General features: G+C 38.4%; 1 protein-coding gene and 1 long non-coding RNA gene across 9 annotated transcripts in view; one reads left to right on the top strand and one right to left on the bottom strand.

Moving 5' to 3' along the window:
- The window catches only part of COL8A1 (collagen type VIII alpha 1 chain), a 536056-nt gene that overhangs the window by 64388 nt on the left and 454998 nt on the right, over window positions 1–16670 (bottom strand). The window contains exon 1 of one of the 8 annotated variants that reach the window (XM_072812446.1): window positions 8860–9001. The exons of the other annotated variants lie outside the window; for them this stretch is intronic. Within the exon in view, the coding sequence (XP_072668547.1) occupies window positions 8860–8914 (55 nt within the window). The 5' untranslated portion in view covers window positions 8915–9001. Of the gene's footprint in view, window positions 1–8859; window positions 9002–16670 lie in introns of those variants that run through there. 8 annotated transcript variants of the gene reach the window in all.
- Window positions 8582–13475, top strand: LOC140625153 (uncharacterized). The gene is made up of 2 exons (XR_012024532.1): window positions 8582–9284; window positions 9637–13475. It is a non-coding gene; the product is annotated as an uncharacterized lncRNA (long non-coding RNA).

A 16670-nucleotide genomic window follows, 5' to 3' on the forward strand; every position in this document is an offset into this window, starting at 1 on the left:
GCTAGAGGTTTTTCATGTATTCATTTTAACCAGGACCACCCTGACTGAACTTGAGAGGCTGAGAGAACAGGGAACTAACTTATGGCTACAATTAGAAAGCTTCACAATGACTGTTTTAAAATACACGGTTTGGCACACAATGCATTTTAAATGGGGGTGGGGGGGTGGTTAGCCCTTTCTCTCTCTCTCTCTCTTTTTTTTTAGCCCTTTCTCATTTAAAGATATTTGTGGCTGAAAGCAGAGTTGCTATTATATATGTAGTATGGTGTTTCTTAAGCAAAATTACAAAAGAACCTTAACATCAAGCCCCCAAAGACTGAGAATGAATACTACAACGTATTCCTGGGAAGCTATTGTGAAGCCAGTCCCAGCAGGACACCCTTGTCTCCCTGCCATTTGGCTCTGGCCTGGGATGCCAAATCATGGCATTGCCTGGAAACTTGGGTGCTAGGCCCTGCTTTCCCAACCCTGCCCAGGGGCTAAAAGGGAAGATCTCAAGTCTTTAGACTGTGTCCTGCCTGGTTCTTTGAGAACCAAGTCTGATGAGCTACCAGGAGCCTGGCCACACCAGAAAAGGATGCCTAGAAATGTTTTCCTGCCTAGAGATGCTCTCTGGAGGGCTCTCTGGGTACTTGCCTGCTGGATGAACAGCAGCCTTTCTCCAATCACCTCCTGATCTGCTCAACTCTTAGGATCAACTTTCCCCCCTGGTTTCCTCAGTGTATTAGACTTCTCTGCTAGGACTGTACCTCTGCTCAGCACCTAGTTTATTTGGGGTTCAGATTCCTTAGCATAATTCTCATCTTTCCATGTCTTCTGCTCCTCATTCCATAATTGCTGCGTGGGACCTGACCTCAACCCAGGCAGCTCACTTGGAATCGTGTTGCAGCTACCTGCCCAGATTCTCTCTGCCAGGTAGAAATACCCCGTTGCCATGTATGCCACTGGTCCCCAGGCTACAGCAGCCTCCCCTATCTCTCATTCCCTCCTCTAGGCTGGCTCTGAGGTCCTAGCATCCTTATCAGTAAAAGTGCACAGAGGTGACACTCACGGTCCCCTCAGGGCACAGGGGGAATAACCTTGCTTAAACCCAGGGATGACTTTAGGGAAGCTGTTGGCACAGAGGCTTCTCTAAGGCTTTCTGTCAAGTAGAGGGCACCAAGTGGTGTGAAATTTAAAGCTGAGTCACACAATTTTCATGAGTAGAACAAGCGGCTAAAATTAGATGAGCTCTGAGTTCCTTTTCAGGTGAAACATTCCAGGGTCCCAGAAAAAGGCCTCTGGTTCCAAATCCTGTGGATTTCTTACTATACCTTCCTGTCTATAATTTTTCTGCTAAAATGTCATGGGTGGCTCCTCACTGTCCACAGGGTAGTTATAATATCTAGCATCAAAGAATCCGAGGCCCTTAACATTTTGGCTCAAATACATATTCTACTTTCCACAGTATAGAACTGGACACCATACCCCTGTGCTCCAGGCATGGGAGCCACTTGCCATTGCTGAACCCATCATGTGCTTTCCTGTCAGCATGCTTGTGCTCACATCATGTCCCCTCCCCGGGATGCCTGCGCTCTTACCCTTCCCCTGGCAGAAACCAACTACTCCTCCCCCAAGGTTCCAGTCCAAATAGCCCCACCTCCCCCCTTCACCCTGTGTACCTCCTTGACCTCCAGCTTAGGAAGACTCAGCATTATGTTAAGCCCCCCGTTATAATGCTCAGCCCATTAAAATTAGAATTTTGAGGGGCTCCTGGGTGGCTCATTTTTTTGGGTGTCTGCCTTCGGCTTGGGTCTCAGGGTCTTGGGATTGAGCCCTGCATGGAGCTCCCAGCTCAGCAGGGGAGCCTGCTTCTCCTTCTCCTTCTGCCCCTCCCCCTATTTGTGCTCTTTCACTCTCTCTCTCAAATAAATAATCTTAAAAAAAATGGAATTTTGACATGTGCCTCTCCTATTAGACTGTGAGTATTTGAAGGACAGAAACAGGGCAACATTTTGTTTCATCTTTATAGTACCAAGACCTAGCACCATGCACAGCGTATTATGGGCACTCAGGAAATATCTCTTGTAATGAACTGAAAATTGTGCTTATGGGTGTATACAGCTGCCCTTTAGCTATCAGACACAACAGTTACGAAAGCAAAATTTGAGCTGAAAAACAAGTTCTAGGGGTGCCTGGGTGGTTCAGTCCGTTAAGTGTCTGACTGCGGCTCAAGTCTTGGGATGGAGCCCCGCATCGGGCTCCCTGCTTAGTGGGAAGCCATGCCCCTCCTCCCCCTGTTCATGCTCTTTCTCTCTCTCAAATAATAATAAAAAAAAAATCTTAAAAAAAAAAGAGAAACAAGTTCTCTGCTGATACGACATATCTATAAGATGTGCAGTCAGTAAGGAAAAGGAGACAAGGATGAAATAACATTTTTAAAGAAAAGAAGGGTTGAGAAGAGAGAAAAGCTTCAACTCATATATTTTCCTGTTCACAAAGGAACTTTCTAGCCAAGGAGAAAACGTTGGTCCAATTTGAGATGTTGTCAGAATTATTTCTTCTCTTCTTTTCCTCTAGTTTTCAGAGAACCAGTGCCCATTTGGAAAATGAATATAGATGCAAAAGTGAAGAGAGCTATGCAGTGATATACCTCGACAAGGCCACTGAGTGGTGACAGCCATGCGAAGAGAAAAGCATTACATAATGACATGAAAACAGGACACTTGAGGAATGCCTTAGAGCTAAAACAGCTGCCACCTGGTATTTGGCATTTGTAAAGTATATGAAGAAATAGCCCCTGGAAACCGAAGAGTACAAATTATTTGCAACAACAAGATTCAGAACTCAAGAACATGTTTTCCTCATCTTTCTTTTTTTAAAGTTAACTTATTAATATGATTTTCACTTTAGAAAAATGTAAAACCCTAAAATATGTGTAATTCCAAAATATTGTCCTCAAGTGGATTTCAAAGGAAGTGGAGGGAACCCTTCATTATACCAGGTTTCCCTAATTAGACTTGTTTACTTGAAAATATTTTTCTATTGTTCAATTATCCAGACCTTTCATTTTTACATGTAAATAATTAATTCCAGCCTTAGGGAACATAAAGGAAAGGATAATATGTTAAAATTTAAATCCACCAATTTTACTGCTGGTAAAATGTTTGTTAGGGAAAAAATTTAAAGTCCTGGAATTTAAAAATGACTGATGGTTTTAATATGTGTGCTTTTCTTATTTCTTTACCATTCAGCTTACTAAGATGCTGTCCTAATGCTGCTTTATTCTCGAGCTGCTTCTTCCCTTCATCCACTTGGTCAAGGTGTTTGGTGATGTTTCCTCCACCCAATATATGCTTATTGTGCACTGACTGTATATAAGGGGTGTGGGCTACGATGCTGAAAGGTGCAAGCTGCACTCTAGGAATACCTAGTCTAGCAAGGGGGAGACAAATATGTTGGCAATTATAATAATGTGGACCGAGGGTAAGGTGCCTTTAAGCCCTGGGAGCACCATGGAAGGACAAAATCCACTGGGACGGGGAGAGGACAGTGAAGAAGATGGGCCCTGGATTCTGAGTGAAGGAAAAGTGAGGTATGCCCAGGGAATATTGTCCTTTGATCCAGCTCTGCTAAGGAGAACCCCACATTTCTTTTCACAATTCACAGAAACAAACAGAAAAAAATGAATAAGCAAATCAGTTTAAACCTCACCATATTTTTGAGAACGAGTACTTTATATCTCTCTCAAGACCTTGAAGATATCAATAGTAATAATTGCTAAGAAGACTCCAGAAAACTATAGGGTTAGGGCTCCTTAATCACTCTCAAGTGTCAATTAACAGACTCACAGAATGTTAGTACTAAAATAGCATGAAGATATCATCTTTTTCAGTGCAACACCTTCAGAGAGAAGGAAACTGAAGGTCAGAGTTAATGAGGAAGTGACCATTAAGAGATTAGGAATATTTTTTTTCTTGATATTTTCCTTCTATGCTTAGTTCCTACATCACCCATGAATAGGTGGGAATATGACACCTTTAGAGACCTTGTTCTGCTTATGTATAGATCTACTCACAGTTTCTTTAGTTCTCTGTTTGGATAGAGAGCCCAGAACACTCTTCTATTTCTTCCCTATGCGATACCCATTTTTGGTAAACACTGTGACAAGAGAGCTACAGGAAGGGGATAGGGTGTCTGACTTGGGGGCTCAATTTTTGAAATTTAATTGACAGACTAATAATACCAATTTCATGGACCCAAGGAGACTTTAGTAGAGATGGAATTTACAATAATTATATTTTAGCATACACACAGGCAGAGACAATTGTGTTAGTGCGGGAATAGATGCTCAGTGGATACTGTGCAAATAGAATATTAAGAATTATTAAAACAACAAATGGCTACTATTTCATAAAGTTACTTATTTTCAAAGGTCTATGCTGCCAATATAAATTTTAAGTGAAAAGCATCCTTTTCTAACTCTTTTAAAACTGAGAGAACAGAAGGTAAAGTCTAATTTAGGCCCATTATGGTGTGTTAGAATCTTAAGTATGCGATGTGAAAAGGGAAAGTTTGATAAATACTGTACATTTATGTATTCATAAATGATACTATAGCAATGATGTGTAACAGTGGTATAATACAAACCATATATGCACTGTTACATTTTCTAGTAGCTGCATTTAAAAAGTAAAAAGAAATGATAAAAATAATTTTTAAAAAATTTGTGGTAAAATACATATAACATAAAATTTGCCATCTTAACCATTTTTTTAAATTGAGAAATTTAAACCATCTTAACCATTTTTGAGTATACAGTTCAGTGGCATTAAGTACATTCACAATGGTGTGCAACAATCAGCACTGCTCATCTACAGAATTTTTCTATCACGCCAAATAGAAACTCTGCACCCATGATACAAATAACTCCCTTTTCTCCCTTTCTCTGGCCTTTTTAAACTCTATTCTATGTTCAGTCTCTATGAATTTCACTATTCTAGGTACCTCATCTAAGTGAAATCATATAGTACTTGTACTTTTGTGACTGGCTTATTTCACTGCACCTGTCTTCAAGGTTCATCCATGTGTCAGGCTTCTATTCCTTTTTAGGGCTGAATAATATTCTAGTGTGTGTGTATATATATATATATATATATATTACATTTTACTCATCTATTCATCTCTTGATGAATATTTGAGTTGTTTTTACCTTTTGGTTATTGTGAAATAAAATAAAAATAATTTTAATGTATCCTCTTCTTTTTTTTAAATAGCCAGTATTGACATTTGAACATGTAATCAACATAAAAATAATTGAGATATTTTATATTATTTTTTATAAGTCTTTGAAATTATGTATATCACAATCCCAGTATATCTATATTCACATTAGCCACATGTCTTGTACTTAATAGCCACATGTGGCTTGTGGCTAAAGTATTGGACAACATAGCTCTATGGGAGGGTTTGCATTCAAGATCTGGTAAATCATAATTCCTTCCAGATGTATAATTCCTATCATGATGGATAATTCTACCTTACTGGTTTGGTTTTCAGGTGTCTAGAGCTGGGGCTCTGGAGTCAGACCAATCTAAATTCAAATTCCAAATCTCCCACTAAATAGCTTATGGGTCTTAGAAAGTTTACTAAATATTTCAAAAAAAATATTTCAAAAGCTCAGTTCCTTCATATGTAAGGTGAGGAAAAAATCCACTATTCTTCCCATAGGAATGCCATATGAATTAAAATTAAGTAACATAAATAAAGTGCTTAACACAGCATTGCCACAAAATGTTACTAATAAATAACTATGATGAAAATAATCCACTAGAATTATACATTCAGAAGGGCAAGGACCATATCCATCTTTAACAATGTGCCTGACACATAGTAGGCACAAAAATAACTAAGTGAATAAATAATTGAACTCTTCCCTCAGCAGGTATAAACTTTACTTGTTTCTGTGACATCTTCACACAGATAGCATGATGATCATGAAAATACAGATGCTTCAAGGTACAGAAAGAGCATGGGATTCTTACCTTCCTCCTTTCCTTTTATTAAAAAAAATCCTTTTTCTCCCATTTCCTTGAGAGATTAGGGTTGATGGGGCTAAAAAGACTGGAAGGTCTGAGGAAGCAGCCAGCAGGGTTGGAAGACTGGTTACACACAAGGGCAATGAACAAGTAAGTAAATGGTTTAGGACAATAGAAGCCAGGCTATCCCTGGTTGTAAATGTGGAAAGTTATAAACATGAGAAGAATAAAAGATAGAATACCCCTGCGTCAGACCGGAGCTGGGGCTATCAATGTGATCTCCTAGTATTTAATATAGAAAGGGGGGAACAGACAGGGGGAGGGAGTACACAATAGATATGGTGACAGGTGTGTGCGTGCATGTCTATTTCTTACCTCTTTTGGCTGAGAGGGCCTAGAAACAATGGGCACTTCTAGTCCAATGGTCACATCCAATGCCCAGAGCTCGGTTTCTATATACTGTTTTCCATAATGGACCCAGATTTCCTTAAAGATAAGGCTAATTCTGGGACTGGGTAGAGAAAGTACAAGATGCATATGGTGCATTTTCTTGTGCCAGAAAGTAAGAAAGCACTTGGAAGCTGAGTGAAGTAAGTCAGTCGGAGAAGGACAAACATTATATGTTCTCATTCATTTGGGGAATATAAATAATAGTGAAAGGGAATATAAGGGAAGGGAGAAGAAATGTGTGGGAAATATCAGAAAGGGAGACAGAACATAAAGACTGCTAACTCTGGGAAACGAACTAGGGGTGGTAGAAGGGGAGGAGGGCGGGTGGTGGGAGTGAATGGGTGACAGGCACTGGGGGTTATTCTGTATGTTGGTAAATTGAACACCAATAAAAAACAAATTAAAAAAAAAAAAAGAAAGCACTTGGAAAATAACGAGGACTTGTTAAAAGAACACAAGAGCCAGCTTGAAAGGTCTCCCACAGACCAAATCTGAGATCATTTTGGTATCAAAAAGGTGATATTAATGGATTATAACTCATTGAATAAAACAGAAATCTGTAAGTGCACACTGATATAAATGAATACAAAAATAGGTGGGGAAGGGAAAGTTCTTCCTTATAATAGAAAGTTTAGTTAGGAGCAATATATTTACATATTCTCAAAGTATCTTCCCGCAAAATATTTATTACAAACAGAAAATGTATAATTTATAGTAAAGATATCTGGCAGACACCACCTTAACCAAATGGTATGGACATGGTGTGTCTGTTTATGTGTCTTGTGATATGCTTATAAGAAAATAGCATTGCTTCTGTGGTATACCTGCCAAAAAATGCATAAACTCAAGTCTTATAATGAGAAAACATCACACACACCTAAACTGAGGAACATTTTTCAAAACATACTCTTCAAATTGTCACAAGACAAAAACACAAGGAAAGACCAAAGAACTGTTTGAGATTGAAGCAGAATCATGACAACTAAATACAACAGATAACCCTGCTCAAAAGAAAAAATAAATTTTTTTCCCTATGAAGGATATTAATGAGACATTTAGTGAAGAGCTGAACAGAAACTATGGGTTAGAAGGTAATATTATAACAGTGTTAGTTTACTGAATTTGACTGTTACACTGTGGCTATTATGTGTGAACTCAAATCATTATGCTCTATACCTGAAACTAATATAACGTTATATGTCAATTACATGTCAATAAAAGAAAAAAAGAAAATTGTACTTGCCTTTTAGAATAATCACACTAAAGTATATGAATTAATTTGGAAAAACTATATACACACATATAAACACATGGAAGGGAGAGGCAGAGGGAGAGGGCAAAGGAAGGAGGAGAGGAAGAAAGCAAATGTGGTAAAATGTTAAGAACTGGAAAATGTGGGTGAAAGTATATGTGAATTATTTATTCTATTATATTTTCTGTTAAGTTTGAAATGATTTCAATGTTAAAGTTAAAAATAAAGAGTATGGGTTATGGAGTAACTCAAATCTAATTCTGAATTTCCAATCTGATATTACCATCCATGAGATTCTGGGGGAAGTTACTTAAATATTTTCAGCTTTGGTCTTTTCATTTGATCACCAATATAGGACTTACTTAGAGGGATGCTGAAGATTCAGTGCCTGGATGGTGGTGGACTTATCAGGTAGAGGACCTGATACCTAATTGGTGATACAACACATACTTATGAACAAATGAATAAGCTCCTTCTTCCTGTCCCCATCTTTCCAATAGGAACAAGTAATACTATTTAGAGAAAATAGGATTCTTCAAGTTTTAGCAATGTAAGGTATGAGATTTCTCTGAACATGTGAATAATGTAAAACTTGATTAATAATAATAATAGTAATAAATACTATCCTACATTTGGATGTTGCTCTAGAGCTTCCTCAGCACTTTGTACTCACATCTCATATGACACTGAATGGAACAGGCAGGCATTCAAGTTAAAGTTCAACATGGCGTTAATAATAGAAAATCTCTACAGTGCCTTGGGTTACAACTGTCAAGAAGAGGTCATGCCCTTATTACTTAAATCTCAAAGCAAGGTTTGCATCAGTTTATGGTTGCAGGGTACAAAATGAGGTACAATTTAATGTCCATATGGGCACTTATTTCTAAGATGCTGGCACTGCTGATTACGGTTCACAGTATATTCGGGGCAGTGACAAGGCAAAGAAAGGGACCCAGGTTGTCCTTCCTGGGAGGTTTCTTCTCTCAGACAAGATGTGCAATATGAACTTGAAATTACCCAAGAGGGTGTTTCAGAGCTGCCTGCCAATGGGTGGTGTCTTCTAATCTCAAGAGCAGCTGCTGGGCACAGGCATGCAAACACATACACACATACACACAGACACACTCACAGAGCCTATACCTGCCTCTACTTGTCTGTTCTGGGCAGATGGCTCTCGGTTTTTGGGTCGCCTCATCCTGCAGCCCACTTCAGTTAGACCCTTTCTTCTGTGGAGACTGGCAAGCAGTAGGGTGAAGGATTCGGCAAGGTTGCCTGTCTTCAGAGTATGAAGGACACTGCCCGGCGAGGGAAGAGGGTTATATTTAGTGTTTGGGCCCAGTCAGTATTGGGCTCCCCACTGCCTCTCCTTTGCAGAACTGTCAGTGGCCTCTGGTTGCAAACTCTCCGTGGCTTTGAAGCCCACAAAACAAAAACTGAAAGAGTGTCCAAAAAGAAAAGAAGAAAACACTGTTGTTGGTTTCTGGATTCCACTATTGGATTTTGGTGGGGATGAGAAGAGAGAGCTACTGGGCGTAATCAAGCAAAGGTGCCTCCTGCACAGTACGGTAAGTGTCCCTATTACTGCTCAGAAGAGACTTTAGGGGGATGTTTCTGTATTTTCCAACATGCGGGAGCAGGATCTTCTGGATATCAAACACGGGAATGTAGTAAATCTCAGGTACGATTAAGAGCTTACGACAGATGATTGACTTTCAGGCTAATTTGAATAAGAGACATTTGCAAAATAGAGGAAGTGTCTTGACAGGTGAGTTTTGCTAAAATGGTAGGCATCAGAAAAAAATCAACATGAAATTTGAAATTGTTATCCTCTAAGAATAAGACAAATGGTCAAAAGTTAAAAAAATAGGTTTAGGCAAATGACTTTCCTTTTACAGCTTTTTCCTTTTCCTGTTACAGCTTGCTTTTGTAAGCTGCTGTGAATGATCAATACACAATTTTGAACTCATATCAAAATGTGAGGAAAATGGAGAAGTATACTGGATTGAAGAGGGGGAATTCTCTTTTCATGGAAAGATAGAAGAAACCAGCATCTTCACATGGCAACTGGATTTTTTTTTCCCTTTACTTTTGTTCACATTTTTTTTTTTGGATGATGGGGGCCAGAGAACAGAAGGATATTTTTGAGGTAGGGATTATAGAGGATCTTGGGAAATATCTATCAACCCAAAGACTGGATTATCTATGGGCGCTTCTCACTGTCAATGGGAAATGATGCCAGATTGTTGCCAAATGATCCCCAAGAAAGTTCTGCTCACTGTACTTGCTCTATGGGAATTTAGGGTGTCAGTATAATTTTGGATATAGGATCCCCATTCAGCACTGACACATGTTCAGCTAAAATGCTTGTAACATAGTCAAGTATTCCTTTTCTCTTAATGGCAACTGATGATCACATGTCTTTCGAATATCTGCACAAATCTCGGGAAGATTGCAAGAAGTGCAATACAAATATTGCTTGACAACACTTAACCATATTCCATCTGTGTATTAGGTTTGTATAAAGTAGGACATAGGGTAGTGCGTTACTGGAGAGAATTATTTCAATTTATGACAATGTTCCTCTAGCTATTAAAAATGCTTTTTCTATGATGGCACTTACCAAATATCAATCTTCTATCCCTTGACAACAAATATTCCAAGTAAATATATCTCCACTGTTATCAGTTAACATTATCATGAAACTCCAATTATGCTTAATTAAAAATCAGCATAAACACTTTAAGAGCTGCTTGCTATTGAATATTTCTAAGGGCAGCAATCATTTTCATGGGCTATTTCCACTTCTTTAAAAACAAAGATGTTGGACAATTAAGACCCATTACTCCGATGAGAATTTTCCAAATAATTTCTCAAAAGAATATAGAGTTTGGGTTCTTAAAATAACCAATGCAAAACTGTGCTATAAAAATTCTGGGGCAAAGAAAGTACTCTTACTAGCAAAGGTAGTGCAATTTTTCAAAGTCTAGCTTCTGTTCATGTGTAATGATCTTTTTTTGCTTAAACTGCTATTGAATCAAATAATGTGTTAGCCAAGAACTGGTCTTAGGTGGCATTGTCACTGGAGATGGAAGCATTTTATTGTGTTTTCAAACTGATGCTGTATTTGATAGAGTAGTATTGCAGGGGACTGATATTGCAACTTGCCAAGAACTGGGCAGGTTTAAGGATGGGAAAAAACAAAAGTAAAAGGCCTATAGTTCCTTCTTCAGAACAGAGTCCGTATTATTGTCTTATCCTAAAGCAAAATTTTCATTATCACTGAAATACATGCCTCACCTCTGCAGTATGTTGTATTAAAAAAAACTTTAAAGAAAAAAAATGTTAGTTCCTTTTATTCTCCTTAGAACTAGTGGCCATCAGCATTAAATGACCATTCATGCTGAGCACAGAATATTGTTTCATTACAATTAGGGGAAATATTTTCATAGTAAAGGGCTTAATTTGTTTGCTCGTTTGTTCAGTCATTCACCAAATGTTTTAGGGTGTCTACTATGTACCAGGTTTTACTGCGTGCCTACTATGTGCCGGGGTTACTGGGGATACAGCAGTGAATAAGGCAAACATGTTTTTTTTTAAAGATTTTATTTATTAAAAAAAAAAAAGATTTTATTTATTTATTTATTTATTTATTTATTTATTTATTTATTTATTTATTTATGAGAGAGAGAGGCAGGCAGAGAGGCAGAGACACAGGCAGAGGGAGAAGCAGGCTCCATGCAGGGAGTCGGACGTGGGACTCGATCCCGGGACTCCAGGATCAGGCCCTGGGCTGAAGGCGGCACTAAACCGCTGAGCCACCTGGGCTGCCCCAAAACATGGTTTTTACATGCCCTGAGTGCTGGGATCTTCACAGAGGGGTTGGTGACTAGCGATCTGAACCTGTATATTATGCATTCCTTTTACCATAGTAAGTATTTTGATCCTCATTTTTTATTAAAAGTTAAGGACCAGAGGGGCACCTGGGAAGCTCTGTTGGTTAAGCATTTGCTTTCAGCTCAGGTCATGATCCCAGAGTCCTGGGATAGAGCTTTGCATCCGGCTCCTTGCTCAGTGGGGAGCCTGCTTCTCTCTCTCCCTCTGCCTGCTGCTCCTCTTGCTTGTGTTTTCTCTCTCTCTCTCTCTCTCAATCTCTCTCTTTGTCAAATGAATAAATAAAATCTTAAGAAAAGTTAAGGACCAGAGAACTTTCCTCTCTACTTTAAAAAAGGGTTTTTTTAGTGTCTGCAAGGAATGGAGACAATTCCAGAGACCAATTTGGCATCAAATAAGGTTGATATATACATTTTAGTAGATATATACATTTTAGTAGAAATACCTGAGACTTTTTTGAAGGATGCTGACATTTCTATTCCAAACTACAGATGTTAAGCAAAAAAGGTTCACATAACTGATACTCTTTGGTTCTTCAGAATTGGGTCAGACAGGAAGTCTCTAAGGAAGACATCAGAACAAAATCTGCTTTATAGTCTCAGAGCTATCTGGGGCTCAAATCTGACAGAAGTTCAAGGTATTTCTGTCTAATCTGTTTGACAGAGACAGTACGTCATTGGAGGCTACACACGAAAGAACAGCAGGACCGTGCTTCTCACCCAGAGGAGACTTTTTATGATGGCAGTAATCATAACAATAATGTCATTTTAGCCCACGAGGTGTTTTACATTGTTAAATAATTTAATTATCAGCCACTCACTTGATCCTATAGTGGCCCTGTGTGATAGAAAAGGCAGGTATTATCCCCTGTTCAGCAGATGAAAATCAGGTTTTAGACACTAAGGGATTAACACAGCTAATTTTCTCTCTAATGCAGTCTCATAAGTAATTTCTCTAATGAAAGAACAGAAAAACTGAGTTTTCAACATGTGTATTCACAACTCCAAACTCTACTGTTTGAAGGTGATAGCAGCCAATTGGAAAGTATACTGACAGAGGGGAGCTTCAGGCCTTCCTCCAACCCTATTCTTGCCTCCATTTCCCTTCTAGGTATTCACCCCACAGGTATATATATATAATCTCCCAGGAAAAAAATTCTGTGGAGAAAAAAAAAAAACTATAAACATGGTTAACTGAGAACTATAGCAATGTAAGTGGAGCTGAGCAGAACAGTCTTAAGTGAATGAAGAAGGTCTTTCCAGTGAATTTTGAGAGAGCACACCGATCTGCTGATAACGAATTACTGCACGCAGCAGCGTGTAAGATTCTGCACATAACTGCTACTGTTTCTTAACAGCTATGGCTGATCAAATACATAAGATTTCATTTCTTTCTTACATTTTTCCTGGAATTTACTATATACCTATTTAAGTTTGTTTTGGACACTTAGCTACCTTTCTCTCATATGTTAGTGGCTTGGAACAAATGTCACAGGTCTTCATGATGGATCTAGGGACAATCCCCTTGACCAGGAAAGCAGAAGTCAGGGGATGATAGCAATGGAGACACAGCAGAGGCTGATTCTGTGCTTCTCCTTAGAGCGGATGCTCGTGGCCCTGAAACAGAAAGAGACAGGGGCAGCTGCCTCTGAGCCATGGTATTAAGCTGCCAGGTTGTAAGTAGGGAACACCAACATCTTGGTTTTCAGCTGCTCTGAACATCTTCACATGAAGCTATTTTAAGAACTTTTTGCATTTGATCAGGGAGCATGTGGGGTTAAGCCTTGTGTTTTCCATTTCAGTTTTAGATCCTAAGCAGGTGCAGTTTATAGTTCAGAATTTAAAATCTTATTATTGTATTTCCCCCCAACTAACTAAAAAAATAACTTTATGTTAGTGGAGAAAAGCCTGTGATTGAGATGGAAACTTGTTTCTTAAATAAGTTAAACGTGTATAGTATATGAATTTAAAAAAAAATCGCTGACATTTTTCATCATAATTCTTGTTTGGCAAATTTTGGTTAAAATATGAAAGAATAAATAAAATTCATTTGGATACACTTAGGAAAATATAAATCTATTTGTGCCAAGGCCCATTAATATAACTCTATATTACAAATATACTATTGTGCATTAGGGACATTTAGGATTTGTCAGACATTAGGATTGTCTGACAATATCAAACTGTGGCTTACCACTTGAACTTTGACAATTAGAGAAAGGTATCCGCTAAGACTTATTTCATTTACTGAAGGTTCACAGCATTAAAAACAATACAAACAAAAATCCTTTCTTTTAACAATGTTTTAATCTAAGTATCTGCAAATTTTTCTAAAATTTATATAGCTCTTCCCTGGTTTGTTGAAACTTTGTCTCTAATAGTCTGTCATATATTCATGCATCAGAACCTAGAACTACCCATTCTTAGTTTAAAAAATGTATTTGTATGGTGTAGAGATTCAACAAGCAGAGGGGTTGGAATCTGCTGCTCAGATCCAACTCTGGGAACATAAAAGAAGTAGGATAACTAATTTCCCAGGTGCATGTGGGACTGGAGGCAGGGTGAGTAAATGGAGGATGGAAATGACTAAACTTTGCAGATGTTTACTGCTGTAGAGGATTGAGGTATAAGAAACTAAGTGCCCTAATCCTCTGCCTGGCATACTGTACACACAGCAGACTTCCTGTTTAGGGAGCCAGTGGGACAGCAAGATAGGGGTGTGGTCACAGGAATCATCTATTTACAAACTTTCACCCTTCCCAACACAAGAGAATATTTGAAAGCATGATAACAAAGTACCATCTTGAAGCTCAGGGAGTTCATTTCCCAGTGGATTTTCCCATCTTCCCACTGAAAACAATCAAAACCAAGATTCCAAGATTATAGAGATATTCCATTGTATGGGAGTGTGTGGCATGAGATGTTTTAGCTACAGTCTTCAGGTTCCCAAAACTCCCAGTGGTCTACTTGTGACTTTATTTATCTTGGCATTAGCTCTACTTCAGATGACATGTCCTCATATTTCCTCTCCAAACAAGAGTAAAAATGGCTACTTCTGTGGTCTGAATGTGTCCCCACCAAATCCATATGTTGAAATCTCAACCCCCAAATGTGGTTGGGATTAGAAAGTAAAAACTTTGGGAGATATTTAAGTCATGAGCCCTAATGAATGCCCTTATAAAAGAGGTCCTAGAGAACACCCTAGCCCCTTCCACCTTGTGAGAAAATGAGAAGTCTGTGACCTGGAAGAGGGCCCTCACCTGACTACCCTGATCTCAGTCTTCTAACCCTCAGAAGTTTGAGCAATAAATTTCTACTATTTATAAGCTCAATCTGTGGCTTAGCTATAGCTAAGCCAGTTACCAACATTCTGAAGGGTGGGTATGGGTAAAGAAGTTACTAAGGACTCTTGGATGGTGGGGGGGAGAAGGGGCGAGGTCATAATGAAACATATTTGCAGATGCAGACTACACTATTTCTTCCCTTGATGATTGTTGAATGATGTTTTCTAATATAATTTAACAACTGCCACATTGCTAACCTTAAAATGTTAAGCAACAATATTAATAGTGGTTTTGTTTCCAATTGCCAAAAACTGGGAACAGTCCAAATATTCTTCATCTAGTGAATGAATACATTATCCGTTATACAGTACATTCATACAATGAATTACTACTCAGCTACATTAATAAAACATACAACAATATGGATGATTGTGCTACGTACAAGATGCATTATGCTACATAAGAGAACTCAGACCCAAAAAGGTAAATATTGAATGAATGCATTTAGATGGTAGTGTGGAAAAGGAAAAACTAAAGAGATATAAAACACATCAGCGGTTGCCAGCAGCTGGTCTTTAGGGGAGGGGCTGACTCAGAAAGGGGTGAGAGAAAACGTTTTGGGGTGATATAACTGCTCACTGTCTTGACTATAAGAGTGGTTACATGATTGTATGATTTGTCAAAATTTGCAGAATTGTACAGTATAAAGGGTGAATTGTACTGCATGTAAATCATACCTTAATAAAATAAATGCAAGAAAGATGTTAGGGATCACCATCTGTGTGGCTCTCTATTAAAGCGTTCTACTCTAAACTTCAACCAGCATACTCTTCTTTGATGTTGACATACTGGAGTTCTTGTAGGTTCTCAGTGGGGGAAAAAAAGAAAGAAATTATATGGTACTAAAATAAAGGAAAAGGAATCCCTCTAAAATAACTGATACAGTCCACCCTCCTTGTTTTATAGATGAAAAAGGGAGGCTTGAGAAAGTTTTCCCAATTACTCAGAACTAGTCAGAGGTAGAGACATATGCTTGTTTTCAACAGATGATAAACAATGATCAACCTACAGAAATTCAACCAACTACTCTTGTGTAACACAGACTGCTAAAATTGTATTGTCTAATGAAAAAGCCATGGAACAAAAAAACAATGTAAAATATTTCAAGTAGCTGACTTCCAAATGCTGTGTTGAGAAACTGGCCAAAGACTACTGGCTTCTGACAGATATGCAATTACAAGGGAAGCTGATTTTAGTAGTCAGTAGACATTATTGCATGTCCTATATCTGCCAATACTGACAATAACCACTACTGCCACCACTACCACTACCACTACCACTATTCAGTATGAAGGGGAATCACAAAAACAAAAGAAGATGACTCAGGCCACACTTGGTAAGGACCTATATGTATTCATTTGTTTACTTGTTTATGTAACAAACAAATGCCAAGCACTTCCCTGGGTCCTACAATCTAACGGTGATCTTGGAATGATAGCAGCATCTAGGTAAGAAGCAATGCCAAACCACAAGAACAGCCTAAGGGCTGTCTGAATGGAATACATCATTACCAAATAAAACATCATTTACAACTAAACTTATAAATAGATGTGTTCATTATCATAATACATAATGCCTAAGAGTGATCTTCCCAGATGGCATCATGGTTCTTAATTCCAGTTCTGTGTGATCTTCAACAAATTACTTAACTTCTCAAGGCCTTAAGTATCCTTAACCATACTCACTATTCTTGCCTTGTTGGGTGCACTAAATGAGG

This window comes from Canis lupus, chromosome 35 (genome assembly GCF_048164855.1).
Source record: "Canis lupus baileyi chromosome 35, mCanLup2.hap1, whole genome shotgun sequence".
Classification (NCBI taxonomy): Eukaryota; Metazoa; Chordata; class Mammalia; order Carnivora; family Canidae; genus Canis; species Canis lupus.